This window comes from Gymnoscopelus braueri (assembly GCF_963280865.1).
Source record: "Gymnoscopelus braueri genome assembly, chromosome: 11".
Taxonomy (NCBI): Eukaryota; Metazoa; Chordata; class Actinopteri; order Myctophiformes; family Myctophidae; genus Gymnoscopelus; species Gymnoscopelus braueri.
Genome location: NC_137613.1, coordinates 29,828,359 through 29,850,217, shown reverse-complemented (window position 1 = coordinate 29,850,217; position 21,859 = coordinate 29,828,359). Strand labels below are relative to the sequence as shown.

General features: G+C 45.9%; 1 protein-coding gene across 1 annotated transcript; it reads left to right on the top strand.

Annotated features, from left to right (window-relative positions):
• Nucleotides 1–1,013: 1,013 nt before the first annotated feature.
• LOC308095839 (adhesion G protein-coupled receptor B1-like) lies at nucleotides 1,014–21,188 on the top strand (the record flags this gene model as incomplete). Its single annotated transcript, XM_080442948.1, has 31 exons — nucleotides 1,014–1,722; nucleotides 2,639–2,788; nucleotides 2,893–2,985; nucleotides 3,090–3,254; nucleotides 3,495–3,659; nucleotides 4,629–4,793; nucleotides 5,117–5,281; nucleotides 5,452–5,553; nucleotides 5,746–5,852; nucleotides 5,985–6,179; nucleotides 6,381–6,449; nucleotides 7,874–7,982; nucleotides 8,349–8,492; nucleotides 9,058–9,118; nucleotides 9,518–9,620; nucleotides 9,927–9,970; nucleotides 13,521–13,650; nucleotides 17,278–17,381; nucleotides 17,493–17,595; nucleotides 17,749–17,899; nucleotides 18,038–18,107; nucleotides 18,263–18,329; nucleotides 18,455–18,540; nucleotides 18,679–18,850; nucleotides 19,005–19,100; nucleotides 19,236–19,272; nucleotides 19,436–20,058; nucleotides 20,187–20,222; nucleotides 20,350–20,454; nucleotides 20,716–20,766; nucleotides 20,994–21,188. 31 exons carry the CDS (start codon nucleotides 1,014–1,016, stop codon nucleotides 21,186–21,188), a joined length of 4,572 nt encoding a protein of 1,523 aa, XP_080299074.1.
• Nucleotides 21,189–21,859: the final 671 nt, after the last annotated feature.

Sequence of the window (21,859 nt, the reverse complement as noted above, 5' to 3'; positions counted from 1 at the left end):
GCAGACCTCATTGGTTTGCACACTTGAAGTGTGGAAATTCAATGAAATGTAATTAAAATAATATACCTGTACGCATGTGAAGGCTGTTGCTGAGCAACACTGTTTTCTACTCGCCTCCACTCAAAGAGAGTCTCTGACCAAAGGCAGTTCCGTTAGAGACATACTGCAGTCTCATCACTTTGTTAACACACAGACAGTGTTTACAGAAAGGGTTTGCTAACTCCATGTCAATAGATGTCACAACTGTGGACGTAATCACATCGCACTCTACCCTTGAGCCTGTCATCAATTGCTCTTTTGTCTGCAACGGTCCAACCATCAGACTGAATGCATGTGCATTGTGCATGCATGCAGGTGCACTATGGTTTGTGCAGCTGAACTAGTTGCTACAGAACGGTCCCTTTTTGTCAAAATTCTACTTTAAGCACAGGTATGTGGTGGAGTATTCAATGTACAAACAGCCAGTAAGATGCCATAGGGATGATTCAGATCATTACTTTGTCATGGTAACAGGGTAACCCACCCTCTCCTTTGCCTGTCTGTGGGAGCAGAGTGGTGTATACAGTTCGATAGTTCCTAACGGCAACGCGCTTCTATGGTCGTCAGTCTGACGCACATCATGTGCCAGTGTGTGGGAGGAAAGCACAAGAGCATGGAAATGCCGGTCTGCTGTGAAAATCTGTAATTGTAGTGCCACAGTAATATTCCTCCAACTCAGGGCAATTTAGACTTCTGAATTTATTCTGAAAGAACACTGCAAGACAGGGATGAGGTAGTGATATTTTTTAACTATGCATCCACTGAATAGTGCCATTTCTGTTCCCACCGCACTGTATTCTGGGATACATATTGCTCTTTTCTGATTATCAGTTAAATGTGACACATTGATTATTATTCTTATTTCCTTTTCTCTTTATGTCCCCCTATCTTTCCTACAGGAGGCAAAAGCAGCATAAATTACAACAACTACAACAACATCGACTAGAGTGATATCTTCTCACCAGGCTAGTGCCATGGCGTGGTCAGCTCTCTCAAGCGCCTGTGTGGCCTTCGTCCTCCTCTTCATCGGTTTGACCTCCTGCACTCCCTCTGGACCCGCCTCAGCCACCTGCGCCACCTTGGAGCAGAGTCGCTTCTTTGGTATCTTCAACTCTAGAGTCGCTCTGCCCTCCACGCCATGCTCCTGGACTCTGCAGAACCCCGACCCTCGCCGCTACACCGTCTACATGAAGATCACCAAGCCCACAGAATCCTGCGTGCCCCGCCAGATCAGGACCTTCCAGTTCGACTCCTTTATCGAGACCTCTCGCACCTTCCTGGGCATGGAGAGCTTCGATGAGGTGGTGCGGCTGTGTGAAGCTTCTACCACTGTCACCTACCTGGAATCCACCAAACAGTTCCTGCAGCTCCGCAAGGTGGCACCGAGTCTTGGCCCAGAGTCCATTGATGGCGAGGAAGAGGGTGAGGGCAGCGAGTTCAAGGCCGAGTTCCTGGTGGTGGGGAAGAGGAACCCCAGCATGCCTGCCTGCCAGATGTTATGCCAGTGGCTAGAGAAGTGTCTGTCTACCAGCACAAATGACAACCCATGTGGCATCATGAACACCCCCTGCCAGTGCTGGGAGACGCCCCAGAGAAAGCCCGGCAGCTGCTACAGAGGTGGTGTGTACATGGAGAAGTGTCTCCCCGTCCCCAGAGACAACGGACGCGATGTTGAGATCATCAGTAAGTTCTGCTAACATTAAGGTGCTTCCCACCTCAAACAACAACAACAAACAAAACACGATGTCACCATCATGTTTGTTGTGTTGTTTGTTGGTAATTGACCTGAATTCATTAGAATGGCCTGATGTTGTTGACAAGGGCCCCATGTCCCATGCCCCCCAATCGAAGCAGTTAAGACAAACACACTGAGGCCTCCAGGTCTTAAGTGGCAAGGCCTCTTCAGCAACACACAACGTCGTAGTTCTCCGTTTCTCGAAAGCTATGTGAATTAATTTAGCAAAACCCCAGGTGAGAAGCTCAATTGGCAAGGAGCACGGTGTTGGTGAGAGATAGGTTGTTGGGGTGGGGGGCAGAGGCACAGAGGAGAGCACAAAGCTCGCACAGTTGGCTGCCAGCGGAAATCGAAGCGCAGCACTTGGTTGTCATAGCAACATGCCAGCCAGCCATCGCTGAGCTCTAACGACAGTTCACACTGAGTGCTTGAAAGCAAACAATCACCATTTCAAATGGAACATCTATCGACTTCAGCTTGCGGCGCCGCTCACAAAGAGCTGTCCTTGACGACATTCTCCAGTCACACTGCACAATAATTACTGACTTCCGGTTGTTTCATACAGTGTACACTTCGCTGAGGGTGCTTCAATTGAATGGACCATCTTGCAGGATATAATCCTGCAAGATGTGATATAACACTGCCCTCTTAGTACTCTCTTACTTTTAGATTACTTAGGATTGCCACCAAAACAGATAGAATATGAAGTTGTAAGGGTAATCATTACCTTTTTATTCTGAGTAACTGTATCAGCAGTTAACAGTTTTATGTGGTCACATAACTGTGACCGTAATTATATGTGATCCATTGTTCCCAAATAACCATAGTTGCTACTTTCTGTCTGTCCACCTGCAGGGACTGCAGGGAGCTGGAATGGGTGGAGTCGTTGGTCAGATTGTAGTCAGGAGTGTGGAGGTGGAGTCCAGGTGCGCAGCCGCACCTGTCAGCCAGAAGATGGCGTGTGTGAGGGTGTGGTGGAAGAAGGAAGGGCCTGCAACCCACTGCCCTGCATTGGTGAGCCCCTCGTGCCACATGTTTAGTTTGTGCCGTGTATTTGGTTGTTGTTTGTCACATGCACTCGAGTGGCCCATGTTCATGCGTTCTTTCAATCCACGCAGGTAAAACTCGCAACAGGAGTCAGGGTCTGCGTGCTATTGTTGGGCTGAAGAGGGACAACGCTGATGATCTCACACATGGAGCTGTTGCGACAGGTGAGATGAGTCCGGGATTAGCAAATCTGTCCATCTTCTTATCCGTCTGTCTATCAAAGAGAGAATCAGGCATTGAATCTGATCCTATTCCATGCCCTCTGCAGTGGATGCTGTGACAGATGAATGGTCGTCCTGGAGTGTGTGCACAGTCACCTGTGGTGAGGGCTTCCAGAGCCGTACGCGATCCTGTGTGTCATCCTCCTACACCACTCAGTGCACTGGACCCATCCGCGAACATCGCCCCTGCAACAATACAGCTGTCTGCCCTGGTGAGACCCCCCTCCCTTGATGTGCGTGCATGTGCGTGTGATTGATGCTAGTTTACTATGCAGATATAACTTGGACACATACTGATTAGACAGGAGCTAGGTTCATTGTTTACCTGGTATCCTAGTCACCAGGTCCAATGTCTGAATGTTTATGTCCGCTAGGTGGGACTATCACACCATCTAGTGGAGAGTTGCAGGATAAGCGCTACATTTTGTAACTTCTTTCCTTCCTATTTGCAGTTGATGGGGCCTGGGAAGAGTGGGCCCCCTGGAGTCTGTGCTCGTCCACCTGCGGCCGTGGGTACCGTGACCGCATTCGCATATGCAAGCAGCCCCAGAACGGTGGCGCGCCCTGCCCCGACACCAACAAGCAAACCAAATTCTGCAACATCGCTGTTTGCCCAGGTTAGTCGACAAACTAGAGCCTTGTTAGACCATCACATTTCTACTCTACCTGACCTAATTAGCTGGTGGTGGAAAGTAACTGAGTACATTTGCTCAAGTACTGTACTTCTATACAATTTTGAAGTACTTTTAAGTATTTCCATTTTCAATACTTTATACTTCTACTCCACTACATCTCAGAGGCTAATTATTTTGCAGATTTAGATTATTATTACAAAACATACTTTAACCAATTAAATTATATTTTATAATTTGGCTATTCAAAAATAGCCGATCTACGAGATGAGCTTGTATTTTGGAACAATTTGGACACATTCTTTGAAGGACAAAAAACTGAAATGGGACATTCTGCACAATAAGTATTGTAAGTATATTTTGGACTTCCACCACTGATTCCTTCACTGTGATTACAAGTGAGGCTTAACCCTTGTGGTATCCATGCACTGACTCACACACCTACTCGGCTCACTTTGACTGCCGACAGCAGCAGCAGCAGCAGCAGGAAGAACATACTGGCTTCATATCTGAAAGAAATAGCGCCTCTCAGCATTAGTCAACGCTCCTCAAAAGCCTGCTGATGATTCACTCCTTACTCATGGTCATCCACCGTGTCAGGCTTCTGATCGTGTATACTCCACCACCTACTCGCTAACCGAATGTATCATTGTCAGTGCAGACTAAAAGTGTGGGAACAGATTTGATAGAATAAAGAAGCGTGCCTGTCCTATGTTGCTGTGGTGTGCTTTCATACTTGCACCGGCAGGTAGCGCTGTTAATCACAGTATTATTTTACTTATATATTTAATCCATTCCCATTATAACAGAAACTCCATAAACGGCTCACCTAATGAGGTGGAACTCTGGGAGGGGTGGAATCCAATGTATTTCTGAGACGCTTTAAGCCTTAGGGTCAAGCTTATCCCTTACTGTTTGAATCTTACCATAATCTGCTTCTTTGCTGTCCTCTAGTGGACGGATCCTGGAATGACTGGTCTGCATGGACCACCTGCTCTGCCTCCTGCTCCAACGGAACCAGACAGAGAACTCGCGAGTGCAACGGTCCATCCTATGGTGGCTCTGAGTGCCGTGGGCCCTGGCAGGAGACTTTCAACTGCTTCCTTAAAGATTGCCCTGGTAAAGAAACACTCTAATTGTAGTCTAGTATATATATTTTTTTAACATAACATACCTAAAAACATAATCTCCGCCTCACGGCCTGGCTGATATAATAACTATAACAAAATGCATATCATATCAAAGACTGAAAATGTAAAGATTTAAAATATACAAGAACAATCTTATCTGCTGTGTTTTTATTATCTGTTCTTTTGTTTTTATGGCTGCTGTAATTGCCATGGTGACTTAATTTCCCTCATGGGATCAAACAATCCTATCCTGTATGTCTGTAACTAAGGGCGTGGTCAAGGTTCATGGTGTGTACTACATTGTCTCTCTAGTTGATGGACGCTGGCATGCGTGGAGCACCTGGACAGCCTGCAGTAAGACTTGTGGTGGGGCCTCCCAGCTGAGACAGAGGGTGTGTGAGGGGCCCTTCTTTGGAGGGGAGCCTTGCGCTGGAGAGAAAGGAGAACAGAGACGCTGCAACGAGAGGAGATGCCCAGGTCAGTACAATATATGTTGCGTGCTGAAAACAGCATGCGATGCGGCGTGTTGTGAGCTTGCACATCTGCCTTTTCCGTCATATGATGAAATATAATTCAGGTTATACAGCACCAGGTAAGGTGAGGAGAAGGATGTCATGATGCTCACATGCTGTTTCTGAATCCTGCAGAACCCCATGAGATTTGTCCCGAGGAGAGCACTGGAGAGGTGATTTGGAAGAAAACCCCTGCTGGAGATGTAGATGCCGCGACCTGTCCATCTGATGCCTCAGGTACCCAGTTAGCCCAGTTTAGTCAGAACTGTCAGCTGTATTTCCCCTGTGACAATACTAAATATTTCTTCAACATCCATCTTCTGAGATTTGAAGATTTGAACGGCCACTCATCCTCATCTGTAAAGTTTCTCCATCGTAGCTTGTTTCACTGCTAATTGCTAATGGCAAACACTTGTTTCTCATGAACAGGCTTAATCCTCCGCCGGTGCACTCTGGACGCTGTAGGCCTTGCCTTCTGGGAGAGCCCGACTCACGTCAAGTGCATCTCAAAGAGCTATGAGAATATTAAGTTGCTGGTAAGTCATTTGGAAAACATTATCTTGCATGCCTTGAATAAAAGAAATCCGTTGTTATTGATCTGTTAATTTCCCAGAGGCACACACTCCATTCAGTCATGGATTGGTTCATTCTCCCCTATCTTCCTGCAGACTCAGGAACTCGTCTCCAAGGTGCAGACAGGGCAGGCAGCTGACAGGCTCGCCGAGGTGATTTCACGTCTGAGATCATCCTCAGATGACGGGGCCAAATATAGCGGAGACCTTATGACCATCCTGGAGATCCTGAAGAACACCACAGAGATGTATAGTGGAGCCAGCCCCAAACTAAGCACAGCCGACGTAGAGGTAAGCTTGACCTTCAATTTGTGCTATAAATAAGAATAAAAAGTCTGATTTATACACTGTAGTACAGCGGTGTATAAATTAACCACTTTAAGCCTAACATGCTGTAAGCTCATTTGAAAAACAGATAGTTTTTTTAATTGCGTAATGTTCCTCTGACCAAACATAGCTTTTAACTGAGATTGCATGCATGGTGCTTTTCAGAACTACGTTCAGACCATCAGCAACCTACTGAAGGAGGAACATCGTGACAAATGGGAGGAGGCACAGCTTGTAAGTGACAGAACTGTGTGTATATAAGTAGACCTGTGTGTGTGTGTGTGTGTGTGTGTGTGTGTGGGAGGCAGAGGGTTTTCTGATTCTGGTGTGAACAGCGTGTAAGTGTGAAAATAGAAGGGTGAAAGAACAGATTAACACATGGTATCATTGCTCATCTGATTACATGTTAAAGGCCAAAAACAGGGATCAACAGGATATACAGTATAATGTGAGAAATAAGTACGAATAAATGTGTTGTGAGCAATTAATATAATAAAGAGTGACCAGAGAGTAAACCAGGGATCAAAGTATTCTTTGAGGGATACATCAAACCACGGCACCACATGGTGCCAACTCATATAGCAGCGGAACTGTCCTAAAGAGAGATTCTATAATAGAGACTTGTTTTCTCAATAATAGTAGTCAGATTGGTATATAGTAGCGAGATCAGGCTGAGTATAACAGTGATAGTGGTGATATGACCACCTGTTGATGCTATCTCTCCCTTTTCGTCATGATGTCTGGCTAGCGTTCTAAAGCTTGATTTATGCTTTAGCACAAAAGTAACTTATTTTCAACTGAAAATAGCTTATGTTATATTTGATGTTATATTTCTTCACTAAATCAGGCTTCAAGATATTGGAGTTGGAAAGTCATGCTTAGTAGGGTGCCGCTATTGGGAGATTGCAATATTTTTTGCAATATTATTTGCAAACATAATATTGGAGCACGAATTGTGGATCGTTTGATTAGTGAATTACCAAGGGAACTGTGATAAGAAGAAGTGATGAACACTTCAAGGCAATGGGAGAGAGATAGAATCGGGGAGAATCACGACGCCCACTCACCAATCTGTGTAATTCTATGCGGCCCCCGGACCGGTTGTAAAGGTCCTCAGACATCGCAGCACACAGATGCATACACGCTACGCCCACATCGCTGCAGTTCTGCGTCAGAGACACGCAAGCTAGGGTATGAATCAACAGCATGCCCATTTATGGCCTTGAGGAAGTTCTGAGGTTGCATAGCAGCAAGCAGAGTTTTTTTCTCATTCGGTTGCTGAGTGCTCTGAAGGAATCAGAACTAGTTGTTTTACACAAGAATGTGGCATGTACTGTAGATGATACCTTCTCCCAGTCGACAGTATGGGTTTCATTAGCCACTTAAACCACTTAAAGCCTTTATACTTCATTGACTGGAGTCCCCCAGGGGTCTATAATACTAGCCCCCCCCCACGCCCCCTTTTTCCTTCTACACCAAATCTCTTCACCAGAAATAACCGATCAACATGCTCACAATGCGCCACCAATAACATGCTCAGAATATGGATGCTAGGGTTCAATTGGTTAAAACATTACAGTGTGGAGATTATATATTATTATTATGTGACTCCCTTTCTCACTTTCTGTATCTTTCTTCCTACTTGCCTTTTCTTCCAGATGGGTGCCAACGTCAAGGAGTTCCTGCGCCTTGTCGAGGATTTTGTCAATATGATTGGTACGCAAATGAGCGGGTTCCAGGACATCTATGAAGTCACCGAGAATTTAGGTGAGCCCCTAATTTCCCCTGCCAGCTGCTCTCTGTCCTTATGTGTATTTGAGACGATTTGTCTTCACATTTCCCTGGCCAGAGAGTGCATTCATCTTTATCATGCCAGCAAATGAGAGTCCATAGCAGCAGTGAAACGCATCAGTTATCTCTTTGACACTTTAGCAGGTCTACTTGTGAGATATTACACACACAGGGCATCTGAGTATGACTCTATTTAGTATGACACTCACATGGGTTTTGCAAGCGGACACACACTGTTAAAAACCAGTAGACCACGGAGTAAAGAACATGATGTACTTCACACCAGGGTCATGACAGCTCATTAACAAAGCCCCTATCTCTCTTTGTCCGTATCTCTTCTAGTGCTGAGCATCCATAAGAGACCCCCTACAACGACCACTAACTTCACCTTCCCTATGAAGGGCTGGAGAGGAATGTTGGACTGGGTCAGGAACTCTGAGGAGAAGATCACAGTGTCCCGCGATGCTCTGTCCATTAACCAGTCTGGTGAGACCCTCACACCGACATGCACATTGGACTGACATGAAAGAGAACTGCACTGGTTGTGAACAAGAGACTGGGAGAGCCACCATGCATACAACACTGTAATAAATAAGGATTAGTTAACCGTTTTATTTTATTTTATTTATATTTATTCAACCTAATGGGGCGACAGTGGCTCAGGAGGTAGAGTGGCCTTCTTGGAATCGTAAAGGTTCCCAGTTCGATCCCCGGCTGCTCCTGGCTGCGTGTCAAAGTAACCTTGAGCAAGACACTGAACCCCTAGTCTCTCTAGCCAGACTGTCGGCTCACAGTAAAGCGGATGCCCCGCCTCCCCCCTCTTCCGTTTCATCTTTGCAGTCGTGCACATTCATCCTAATGTAAATCGAATTAGTTTAAAATATATTTTCATGAACGGAAATGGCGAACAGATGCCTTGTATGGTTTCCTCCGCTGTGTGTGTGAATGTGAAATACATTGTAAAGCGCTTTGAAGAAAGGTGCTATATAAATGCAGTCCATTTTTTTAATGAGATGTGTTTTTGTTTTGCTTTCTTCTCCAAAATGCACAGATGCCTTTGTGACCGGCATCGTCTTGTACAGAAACCTGGGCACCATCCTGCCATTTAATAGGTAATACCACTCATCTGTAGCATTGCTCCACTTTTATGGTGACTCTGTGTCTTTTCTGACTGTGAACTCGTATTTCAGATCCTACAGCAGCCTTGTATAACTCTGTGATTTATAGACCCAAAGCTTATTCACCGCTTGAATCCCATTAATCACATGAACCGTAGCGTCCCTATTCAGGGGACATTTGGCAAAAACAGCAGATCTACAAGCTCACAACATGTCGCAACTGATTTGGTGTTTAGGGAAAAAATGTGCAGACCTAGAATAGAACCTGGAGGATGCCGGTCAACTAAGTATATAGGGTCACGAATAAAAAATAGGTAATAATACTGGATGCAATGAGTTAAAAATATAGATTATAGTGATGGTGTTTGATGGTGTTCTTTCCTCTCTCTGCAGTAACACTACACTCCTCAACTCGAAGGTGGTAACAGTTACAGTCAAGCCCACGCCCGGCCTACTGTCATCTCCCGTCGAGATCGAGTTTCCCCATCTCCACAACGTAAGTCCACAGTGCTTATTATGCATCTAATGCAGCCCTCTAGTCCCGCAGGCACACATATATAGGTTTTTTCGACATCGCTGTCGTTTTTCTTTTTACCTTTTAGTTTCCAGCTCGTAATGATGGCTGTCCCATGTTTAGCTTTGCGTATCTGTGACGGGAGACAGTAGCGAGAAAAGTGGGCAGTTGTCCGCCCTTCAAGCTGTCACATGTCACACATTTCCAGAAGGAACTGTCTCCCGTCCTACGCATTTCCTTTTTGGTAGATCTATTCACACCCCATCTCTCCGTCTGGCTTCTTTACAGGATACCATTAATGAGACCTGCCTCTCCTGGGATGAGAGTGAAACGTAAGCACTGACTCATTATTTTAATTCAAAGTGTGTGTGTGTATTATGCTGTATGTCTTTGTGAATTTGTCATTGTAGCATTGTCATTGTATCTCCTCCCACCACCAAGGTCCTCTCACTCATGCATCTGTCACTGCACGTTAGCATTCAAGCCCCCGCTCCGTCAGTCCTATAACTCGCCTCAGAGAGAGCAACCGTGTTGCGTCACTTCTTTTAACGTCAGTCATCTCTGATGGCAAGGACAGAGCCACACCACACCACACCGCACCACGGCAGCCTGTTTCTTGCAGCTAAAAGAGTGGCACAGGCGGGCTAGCTCAGCCCGTCCGGCACAGTTAGTGTCTGACAGGCCAGCTTAACGCCCTGACAACCTCACTGATTCTCAGAACAACGGCAGAGTGACAGTACAGCAGGATGTCTTTAGAAAGGCCACGGCTAGTATGTGGGGGAAAACATACACTACACAAATCAACCACTTAAACCCTGTACTTAGTTGCCCGGAGTCCCCCAGGGCTCTATACTAGGCCCCCTCCTTTTTTCCCTCAACATCAAATATCTTTGCCGAAATAGCCGTTTAAAGCTCACAATGCGTGAGTAAATACTTTACCTCTAAGAATGTGCATTTGTGCCCATTTTGCTGGTGCTCTTATCCTGCAGGACAAGAACAAAGATACAAAAAATTACAAGCAGTGAACGGGTCAGAGCTAGTCACCTTGAACAGATGTAACAAAATGTTCTTCTGGCCTTAAGGCGAGAAATGCCAGAAACAAACATGACAGAGAGATGTACAGGTACATTTTCTCCTACACCCGACGGTCAGACAGCAGAACATCCATCCAAATACGATACAGAGAAGTCTCTTCTCGGTTGTTCGTCTGATGTGTAAATTTTTCATGGTGGAGGTTAACAGCCTGCAGGGGGAGTGTGTAAAGATACTTAGATGCATTGGGATGAATTATGAAAAGTCTCTGCTTGGATCAATCAGCCTCAGGTCCATCTTGCCCCCTACTAAGCATAGGCAGGAGAACTATTTGCATTTAGATAGATTTGTACACTTTTTTTAATACAGATAAACAAATAAAATGCATTCAGCCCACCCCCTCCACTACAGACACACTGTAAGCAAAGCAAAGTCAAAAGGCATTGGGCACGATGGAGAGAGAGTAGAAGAAAAGCGAAAGAGGAGAAAATGTAATTACATCATCTCCTTTGAGATAGGAAGCTGACGTGCCTGCAGCCAAATTAGATTCATTCTGGACCGTATGATTAATGTCAGGAAGGAGACAGTGGAGATGGCAGAGAGAGGAAGTTCTGGCTGATGACCCTGTTTGAGTCAATGTTTACACATGTGTTTGGTCTCTATACAAAACAGCCTCACCAGCAAGAATGCTCAATTATCCCTGGAACTAATCCACCCCCCCTGGTCCAGGATGATTATTAGAAAGTGCCTGCACACATGCATGTACAAACCTGCAGCCATTTTAGAACCCATGCCATCGGCACACACTTCTGTGACTTCTCCATTTGCATGATGTGATAAGGTGACCAGTCTGACCACAGTGACAAAATAGACAGCACAGTGAATCCCCACCCCAAACCTCCATGTATGCACACACACACACACACACACACACACACGCACACGCACACGCACACGCACACGCACACACACACACACACACACAAACACACACACACACACACACAATACTGTAGCCAAATCTGTACGATTCAGAACAAAACCTGTTGAGAATTTACAGTTCAATACTATTTAATAATAATAATGATAATAATAAAATGTTAATTGGAGTAGTTTGTCCTTGCAGCCTCAGAAGGGGGCACATTAACTCAAAGGACCACAATTGAAATAAGCTCTGGAGCTTTTTTGTGTTCTATACCTTTTGGACAGATATTTACAAAATAAATGGTCATGTAGCCTATATGCATTTTTGTCAATAAAACATCAATCAACCAATCAAGCAATCTGTCCCAGGAACCAATTAAGACAGGTGGAATTATACAAATCCACAGCGGTGTAAAAAACGGGGCAGCCATGCTACCTTTAGTTAATAAACAAATAACCTCATAACCTGCAGAAATGCCATCAAGAACTATCAATAATATCAATTCTGATCAGTGAGTGATCACTAATCAACTAACGAATTCATAATCATTGTTCATTCTCCCATCCCATTCCTTGCCCCCCCCCCCCCCTCCCTCCCTCCCACAAAACAGGGAACATATTGTGCTTTGTTTCCAGTTCCAAGTACAGTAGCCTACATAGAGGCAGTGTTGCCAATGCCGACCACTTGTGTGTGTAGTCGTGCTGCTGTGAATTGATTGTCAATTAGTAGCAGCCAGTAGGCTAATGCAGATTATGCTAATGACATCCCACAGTTTATGACAGCATGTCACCTTTAATCATGGTGTCTCCTGGTCCTGGGTATTATCAATCTAATGTAGCCTGGAACCATCATCATTAAAACTCGAATCCCCAGAGTTGCATTGTCCACCTTTTGGGTTGCATGACATTTTGTGAAATTTGTTTTTGGCTGATTATTAGCCTGGGATCAAGACGTATCGAGTCTGACTTTTACTTTCGTATCTACGATAGTCTTGGCTAGCAACCCCCCATTGCGTCCTGCACTTTCACCAGTAAAGCCCATACTTCTCCGTACATGTTCAAAACAAATATATAAGGTGCTTACCCGATTACCCCAAATGTTAATTCACGACCCGGAGTCTTTGTGCAATGTATTAGTCCATATTTTTCAATAAAGAAGGGTTTTAATCCCGTCTGTGGTGGATTCTGTCGGAAGTTCCCTGTATTCCTCAATGGGCAGTAGTGACGGGGCGATTCTGGTGAAAGCCAGAATTACACTAGATAGACAGGAAGTAAACGAGGGGGGGGGGGAATGGCGTTCGACCACAGACGGAATTAAAACACTTCTTTATTGAAAAATACGGACTTATACATTGCACAAAGATTCCGGATCGCTATTTAACATTTGGGGCAACCCGGTAAACACCTTATATATTTGTTTTGTACATGTACGGAGAAGTACGGGCTTTACTGGTGAAAGTGCAGGACGCACTGGGGGGGTGCTAGCTAAGACTATCGTAGATACGAAAGTAAAAGTCCAACTCGATAAATATACATGTATACACATACATCTATGACAGTCTTGATCCAAGGCTAGCTGATTATGATTGGAATTGCAATTAGGCTAATTATACATTTAGAACTCGTATTATAGCTACAGGTGCAATCAATCTCATGCAACATGAATTAATCTGCTCTGTCTGTCTACCTATAATCATCGTTTTCAACATAAGGGTGATAATCCACATTTTATTGGGGTGGGAAGGCTTATCTGAAAAAATGAAACATGTTTGCCTTCTGCGAGGCAGCGAGGTGTTTGTCAGACAAAGCTCCCCTCCTAAGCCCTGCGCCTCCTCTCCTCTCTCCTCCTGCACACAGTTCTCTGCTTTTAAATCTCTCCTCCTAAACCGTGCGCCTCCTCTTCTCCTCCTCTCCTCCTGCACACAGATCTTCTCTGCTGGGCTCCTGGTCTACACGGAGTTGCAGAGTGGTGCAAACCCTAGATCCATTCAGAACCAAATGCGTGTGTGACAGCCTGTCTACCTTCGCCATCTTATCGCGGATCAACCCAGACTCGGTGAGTATTTGAGAGACTGTTTACTTAGTTATTTTTTCCCCTCTCTCTCTCTGATCTGCAGATCTTGATGTTCGTGTTGCATGCACGGTGATGTGAAACGAAAAACGTAGGCGTTGTTTTCGAGCGATCCGCTATATGGATTTGTGTTGTTAAAATGTTTTCCAATTTTAATTTTTTTCCTAAGATTTTTTTGAAAATAGCAGATCTACAAGCTCTTTGTGAGTTTGTAGATCGTCTATTTTCAAATAGCCCATGTATATAGAGGTTTAGGGTGCTCATACCTCCCCCGCTTTGTCTGTGTGCAGGTGCCATCGATAATTATGTATCAGCCTGTCGACTTTTTATTTATTTATTTTAAGAAAGATGCAACATTGAATATTAACGAATGCATTGTGGATTCTTCATTGTCGTGTTATTATTACCGATGTGTTGTTGGCTGTCGCCTGTCTCTGTCACTCGTTTGCAACTGAATACATTATTGTCGCAAGGTAGTGTCCTATATATCACAGTCTATAGCCTATATTGGCCAATAATATTTCTCATGTAATTTTGTAAGAAAGCAAATATTAATCTAAAATCTTTCTCCAACCATTTAGTATTCCTGAGTGTCTATTCTATGTTTGAAATGCATTTGGCAATAGATCAATTAATCTAGAAAGACACTGGATAGTATGCATATTATGGTTTGCACAGTAGAAGTTGCTGTTTGATTTTTATATTAATATGGAGAGTCAAATTTCTCTTTAGACTGTGTTCACTCTCCAGTTGCCGTGGCAACGACTTCTGCAGCACAGGCTCTTCTGTGTGATTTTTGGTAAACTGAGATATTGAGGGAAAAACACACACACACACACACACACACACACACACACACACACACACACACACACACACACACACACACACACCTCCCTTCCTCTGACTCTCATCCTCCCTCCTTTGTACAAACCCCTCCAGGTCAGAGAAAATGGTTTGCCCGTCTCTGCTGTGCAACTGAGTTTGCTGCAGTGAACAAAATAACAGACAATGAATCAACAGATGGCACTGGTCTTATCAGTTCAGATAAAGACACCGTTTCTTCCCCTTGCTAAGACGTTAAATTGCACATTAAGATGCTCTCCATCCAACACCATTGTCAAGGGACACACAATAACACTGGCCAGTAGGTACGAATAACGACAGAAATTCACTTTGACTATCCATCTCTAATTCGACCTACGCTGTTTGTTTCCAAAAGCCTGTTGTTGTGGTCGTCATCCGTGATTTGTATTTGTATGACTCAAGGGCGCCCCCTATATTTATTTCCATAAGACAGCTTGAGACACCCGCCTCCGGGTCTCAAACCTCTGCTGACGGTTGACGGGCAGCTGCACCAATCATTCTGTCTGCCAATAGTTCTGAATTCCCCATTTCAGCCCAGCCCCCCCCCCCCCCCCCCCACACGCCCCCCCCTGGCCGCAGTGGCCGATTGTCCCTCTGGAAATGCCAGGCTAGCTGACCAATGGGAGACATGCATTTGGTCATGCACCGATGGTCCCTCCCATTCTCTTCAGACCGCCCCTCTGTCTAGCGTACACCGTGGACATTTTCAATGCTATGTCCATCCGCCTGCATGCTTTATTAAGAACATCGGCGAACAGAAAGCAAAAGGAAAGGCGAGACAGTGATACAGAGAAAGAGAGAGAAGGGAGAGTGGTGGAATAAACTTAGACACACTGCAGTGTTTTCACCTCTCACTTGCTTTGGTCTGACTCCTGGACCTCTGCACCAATCAAAATGTGTGTTTTGAGGCCTGGTGGGAGTTAGCTCAGCCAATGCCCTTGACCAGTAGACCCAAGATTAGTGTGGTGCACCATGGGTATAACATTTTTAAAACAAAAGAAAATGTGCACTGGTTAAGGCCTCCTTGGTGGGATCTCTCCCCCCCCCCCCCTCCCTCCCTCTGCACTCATTACTTTTACCTCTCATCTGATTCACAATTTATGGGAAACAAGAAGGAAGTATTCGGTCAAGGACAGACACAAGGCAGGCTTCATATTTAGGTCAAACTGGCTTTCTGGATTTAACTTCATGGCCCGCTGGCTCCAGTATCCACCCAGATAGAGAGACTGGGAATCAGGGATGGATATAAGAGGAAACATGCCATATTGCCTCTGGTCATTTTTATTTAGTTTCTTTTTTAACTCTCCTGGCTCATTGAAGGTAGAAGCAAATAGCAGCCCACCCCTCTGGTAGCTACCATCTGTTTTGGGGGCCTCTGATGTCGTTGGATAGATTTTTAAACAAATTTATGGTGGCACTAATTCAGTACTTGGCTGTCATGGGCCGTAGCATGCCAGATGTGCTTAGATATCAGGCAGGTCTGTGTGGAGTGCAGAATAAGATAGAAACAACTCTCCAGAAGAGGCTGCCATGCCTTGGAGGCCTCTCCTTTAGCCTCGCAATAATGCATCTTCACTCAAAGCCTCAACCTTTCACGATTCCGACCTTCTTACATGCTCCTCGGCAACGGGGCTAAATCAGAGGTGTTAAATTAGCGCAAATCCTCACAAGAGTCTCCAGAGGAGGTGTGAGACGAGACGGCTGTGCAATTTGACAGTGATCCCAGCCAATTAGCTCCTGGCAGTGGGAAGGTGAGCGAGCCAGCCAGCCAGCCAGCCAAGCAGGCAGACAGAGAGGTTCTTTGTGGCAACTAGAGCCAAGACCCTTGCTGGCCGTGGGGCTCTGGTAGGGCCCCACGGGTGAATTGACAGCAAGGAAATCGGTGTACAGACATCCCCCTCCTCCCTGTCAGCCACCAGGGGCTCTGTAGCACGGCATGTTCGAGGCACAGAGACGGTCAACTGCCACAGGCAGTGTCTGGAGCTAAGCTGCTGTCAGAGCGCAGCGGGGTGGGGGGGCGGGAGGCAGCAGATTAATGCACAGGTGATAATGGCCCACCTGTCCTCTCCTACAGGGATTGTAGAAGAATTGCAAGTTCAAAGACACACACATACAGTCTATCCATGCGCACACATACAGTCAATTTAACAGATAGCGCGTGCGTGCACACGCACATACTGTACATTCAATCTCACAGATAGTGGAAAAGACTGACTGTATTGTTAATGGCATTGAAAGAGAGATAAGGTGAGCTTGAAATGGCTGTTTGTAATTGGACGGTTTCTATAGCAGTTAAGACTGAAAATGGCTGGGAAAAGAAAAGCACAACCACAAATGCCCAGGAGAATAGAATATATACAGTACAGTCACACACACCAGTACCCAGACACAGATAGACACACTCAGAGGAGAGACATATGGCCCACATCCTTCTCGCCTCATTTGCCACTTCAAAAGCTCAATGGGGAGATGCGGTGACCTCAGTCACGTCTGTAGCCAACAGCTCCATCTTTCTGTCATGTTCACCTTGGGGTCACCTTGCCTGAGCTGTGGCCTAATTATGCCATTCAGCTGTCTGCCCACAGGGAGATGTCTGCAGTTCCAGATAGCACACTGCCAAGAAACTTTCTTTCTTGGATGCCAGTGTCAATATGTGTCTCTCTCTGACTTTGTGCATGCATCTGTGTGTTTGTGTTAGTAAGCGGAGATTAACAGGCATGTCTTTTGTCTTGTCTCCCTCTGTAGAACATGGACAAGGCAGTGCTTCCCTCAGTGACGCTCATCGTCGGTTGCGGGGTCTCCTCTCTCACCCTGCTGCTTCTCATCATCATATACGTCTCGGTGTGGAAGTAAGTCTCCCATCTCCAGCAAGGTCCACTCTCTGGGAAAACTGTGTGATTATTGCTGACACTCACTCACTCACCCACTCATCCCCTACCGCCCTCTCTCTCTCTCTCCAGGTACATTCGCTCTGAGCGCTCTGTTATCCTGATCAACTTCTGCATCTCCATTATCTGCTCCAATGCCCTAATTCTCCTTGGACAGACTCAGGCTCGCAACAAGGTACGGCAACGTTTCCTAACCAATCCCAGCGCTTTCTTTTTAAGCTCTCTCTCTTAGATATACTTACTGCTTTGGGGACTTTGAAAGTAGCGATGCCGCTGACATACTTTCTCCTCTCTCCCCTCTATTACTCCTCCTCTTCTACCCTCTCAGGTGGTGTGTACTCTTACCGCTGCTCTCCTCCACTTCTTCTTCCTGTCGTCTTTCTGCTGGGTGCTGACGGAAGCGTGGCAGTCCTATATGGCTGTGACAGGCCGTCTGCGCAACCGCATCATCCGCAAGCGCTTCCTCTGCTTAGGCTGGGGTACGCTCACCTGCCACTCTGTCTGTCTCTCTTGTATGCCTTGTCTGTCTCTCCATCTCTTCTCTCATGTAATTTTAATATTAATAATATTCATCTTGGTATAATTCCCCCTCTGCCTCCCATCATCTTCTCTTATAGGACTTCCTGCATTGGTGGTGGCTGTTTCTGTGGGTTTCACCAAGGCTAAAGGATATGGAACTGTCAACTAGTAAGTTTATGTTTAATACCCATGTGTTGCTTTCAACCCTTAAAAAAAAACAGATACAATTTTTTAGTTTTAACTTTTTAAGTCATTCTTTACTCTGCTGGATTAATAATCTCTCTCTGTGTATGTCTCTCTCTCTCCCCCTCTCTCTCTTCCAGCTGCTGGCTGTCTCTTGAAGATGGCCTCCTCTACTTGTTTGTCGGACCGGCAGCAGCTGTAGTCCTGGTATGTGTCACAATGCGTCATGATAGAAATCAACACAGCTTAATATAATGTACACAGTATACTGTAGGTTCACTTTCAGACAGTGTATAATAAAACGTATGACCTGTGATGTTGCTCACTACCAGGTGAACATGGTGATTGGTATTCTGGTGTTCAACAAGTTGGTGTCCAAGGATGGCATCACTGACATCAAGCTGAAGGAGAGAGCCGGGTACGTGTTATTGGTTTCCCTCATCAGTTCCATTACTGGTATACTGATTATGACATCAAACAATGGAGTTATTTTGCACAACAATAATGTGCTGTGTAGTGTTGTCTGACCCCCGGGCGTTGTTCTCCCAACCTGCAGGGCGTCACTCTGGAGCTCCTGTGTTGTTCTTCCTCTGCTCGCCCTCACCTGGATGTCTGCCGTCCTGGCCATCACAGACCGCCGCTCCGCTCTGTTTCAGATCCTCTTCGCCGTCTTCGATTCGCTGGAGGGTTTCATCATCGTCATGGTCCACTGCATCCTGCGCAGAGAGGTGGGCAAAAGACAGAGAGAAAGAAGAAAAGTCCCTGAAAATAAATGTTAATACAAGATGAGGGTCATTTCGGTTGTCTTTTTATGAGCTAAAGATTTTATGGAGTGTGCTGAGCACAGTTGTTAATCTTTTGATTTTGCCCTCCGTCCATTAGGTACAGGAGGCAGTCAAGTGCAGAGTTGTCGACCGTAAGGATGACGGCAATGGAGACTCTGGCAGCTCTCTTCAGAACGGCCACAGCCATCACACAGTGAGTTTCCTGGCTTATTGCCTGTTTAATGTCCTGAGTGCCTCTTGTATCTTATCCCCAAAATGAATATGTGCATACATTAAGCACCAATAGAACCATCTCATCCGTTTGTTCTCTCTCTCCCAACACCAACAGTCGGATTTAGAAAAGGATGGAGATTCCAGCAGACAAGGTTAGCCTCTTTGTTTTTTTCCCCTTGCTTTTGAAATTCAAATATTGCGAGGCATGCAATTAAAAACCAAACCATTTGACCTTGTATGAGAGGGAGCCATGGTCACTGAACCACAAACGCAGCCCGTTTACCCTAACAAGTTCTTCCTCTTTGTCTTTAAAAGGCATGACGAGTTCCTCCGAGGAGAAGATGGGACCACCCCAGATGCCACTCCCCATGGGCCCCAACTTCCACACGCTGCCGTCCAACCCCAGCCAGGGCCACATGCATGCTCTCCCTGAGTACGCCAGCCACACCCTCACCCTTAAGAGGGAGAAGAGTCGGCTGACGGGCGTCATCGACCCATCTTGCGGAAAGCCTGTGTACGTCTGCGATGGAGATATCTTCAAGCAGTTGGACGCCGACCTCTGCTGCCAAGCGGAGACCAGCTGCTCCGACGGCAGCGGCTACATCCTCATGCCCAACACCACCTCCACCTTGAGGTCCAAGCCCAAAGACGACCCGACCAAATACAACATCGCCGTGGAGCAGATTCCCCAGACCCGACTGGTCCACCTCAGCGGGCCTTTCGCAGAGCCGCAGGCTGCCTTCGGCCTCAAGTCGCTTTCCGGCGATCAGGTGAGCGTGACGTACTCGGAGAGAGACGACTCGCCAATCCAGAACATCCACAACATGTCCAGCGAGTCCCACATCACTCATAGCAGCCTGGAGAACACCTTTGAGTCCATGAACTCGATGATGTCCAAGAGTGAGACCATCTCCACGCTCTCCATGAGCTCTCTGGAGGTGAGGAGCTGGTTTGAGACCTCCAAGAAATACAATAATAGCTTTTGTTGATGTACAATGCCAGAAGTTGTGAAATGTGTCAACAAGTGAAACTAATTGTGTTTTCTTTGTCTAACCTCTCGTTACAGAGGCAGAAATCACGCTATGCCGAGTTAGACTTTGAGGTAAATACCACATTTTTACTCTTGTCCCTATGAAATGGATTGAATGAATGGTACATCTTAGATACATGAAAACGTGTGTGAGCGTTCCTGACCGGTTTGTCTTGCTGTTATTCCTTCTCTCCTGTAGAAAATTATGCACACAAAGAAGCGCCACCAGAACATGTTTCAGGACCTGAACAGGAAGATGCATCACGCTGAGAAGGACAGAGAATCCCCTGCTTCTGACAGCAAGGTAACACAGCACGCCAATGCCCTCAACGTCATCCATCTCCATGACTATAGATGCAACAATAGAAGAACAAATGACAAAACAGAGCATCTAACAGATAGATGCAATTCACAGCAGATTCTCCAAACACAGAAATACGAAGTGTCTTCATTTGAACAAGACTATACTGTAGTTGTGGTCTTAACGGTGACCTCAACAAAACTGTATTGTTTTCTTACTGTTGAGGCCAGTATGAATAAGGATGTATTTCCTTCCTTCTTACAGTCTGTGAGATGGAGTGTGTCCTCGGGTGGAAGTGACAAAACCAACCACAGCGTGAGTTGTTCTTATATGACCTCACACTGTCAAATTTAGATAAACGAGACACACAATGATAATGTCCAAATGACACCTTATAACTACTACTGTCATCATCACAGAGTCACCTCAGAAGCATTAACATTAGCATTAACATTAACCAAATGGTGAAACACAAAGTGATTATGTATACAGTACCTGAGGGTTGACAAGCACTCAATACCCTGCTTCTCTCTTATCAACAGGACAAGCAGCAGGCCCCTCTAGAGAGGCCGTGGGAGGGAGTCCGGGGAATGCAGCAGTCTCCCCCTGCATGGATACGCAAAGACCTGGAGCCCCTCACAGCCTCACCTCTGGAGCTGCACGTGGAGTGGGAGAAGTCAAACACCAGCATCCCTCTGGTGGGGCAGGACATTATTGACCTGCAGACGGAGGTCTGAGGAATGGGGGGCCGCGAGCCACCTGATTTCACCTCAGTCAGTCACCCTTTTTGGCTTGGGAGGACGGAAAGAAAGCTGTCCTTTAGTGGAAGGATAGAGAGGAAACCAAGGAGGGGAGGGAAGGATAAAGAGTAGGACTCCAGAATCCATGTCTTCAAAACCTAGAGAGCCAGAGAACGGTGAGGAAAGGAAAAGACAGCTGGGAAAGTCCAGGTGTTGTAGCTTCACTCGTATCGGTGTAGCTTCTCAGCATGGACTTAAGGCTACGTGTCATTAAAGGTCAGCTGGTTAGCTGTGCAGTAGCCAGTTCTCGTGGAAAGGGGTTTGGGTTTGTGGTTTCGATGGAGTTTCCTGTTCCCTTCCACTTGGGCCCAGGAGGCGTGGGCACAGCAGCCTGCGTTTCTTTTCTCCTGAAATAGGCCAAGTTACCTTCCAAGAGAAGATGACGAACGGAGAGCACATGGACTAGCTTCATGCTTGAGGTCTGCATCTTCGCTATGGCAGATGGACACGTCCATCTGCTATTGGTGTTGTGGTTTATAATAATAAGAAGAAGAATTATTATTATTATTATTAGTTTCTGTGCTTTGTGCACCTGTAACTGCTCCTCAAGAGCTTTAATATGAGACTCTGCTGAGAGACTGTATACAGACAATATGATGATGCCTATA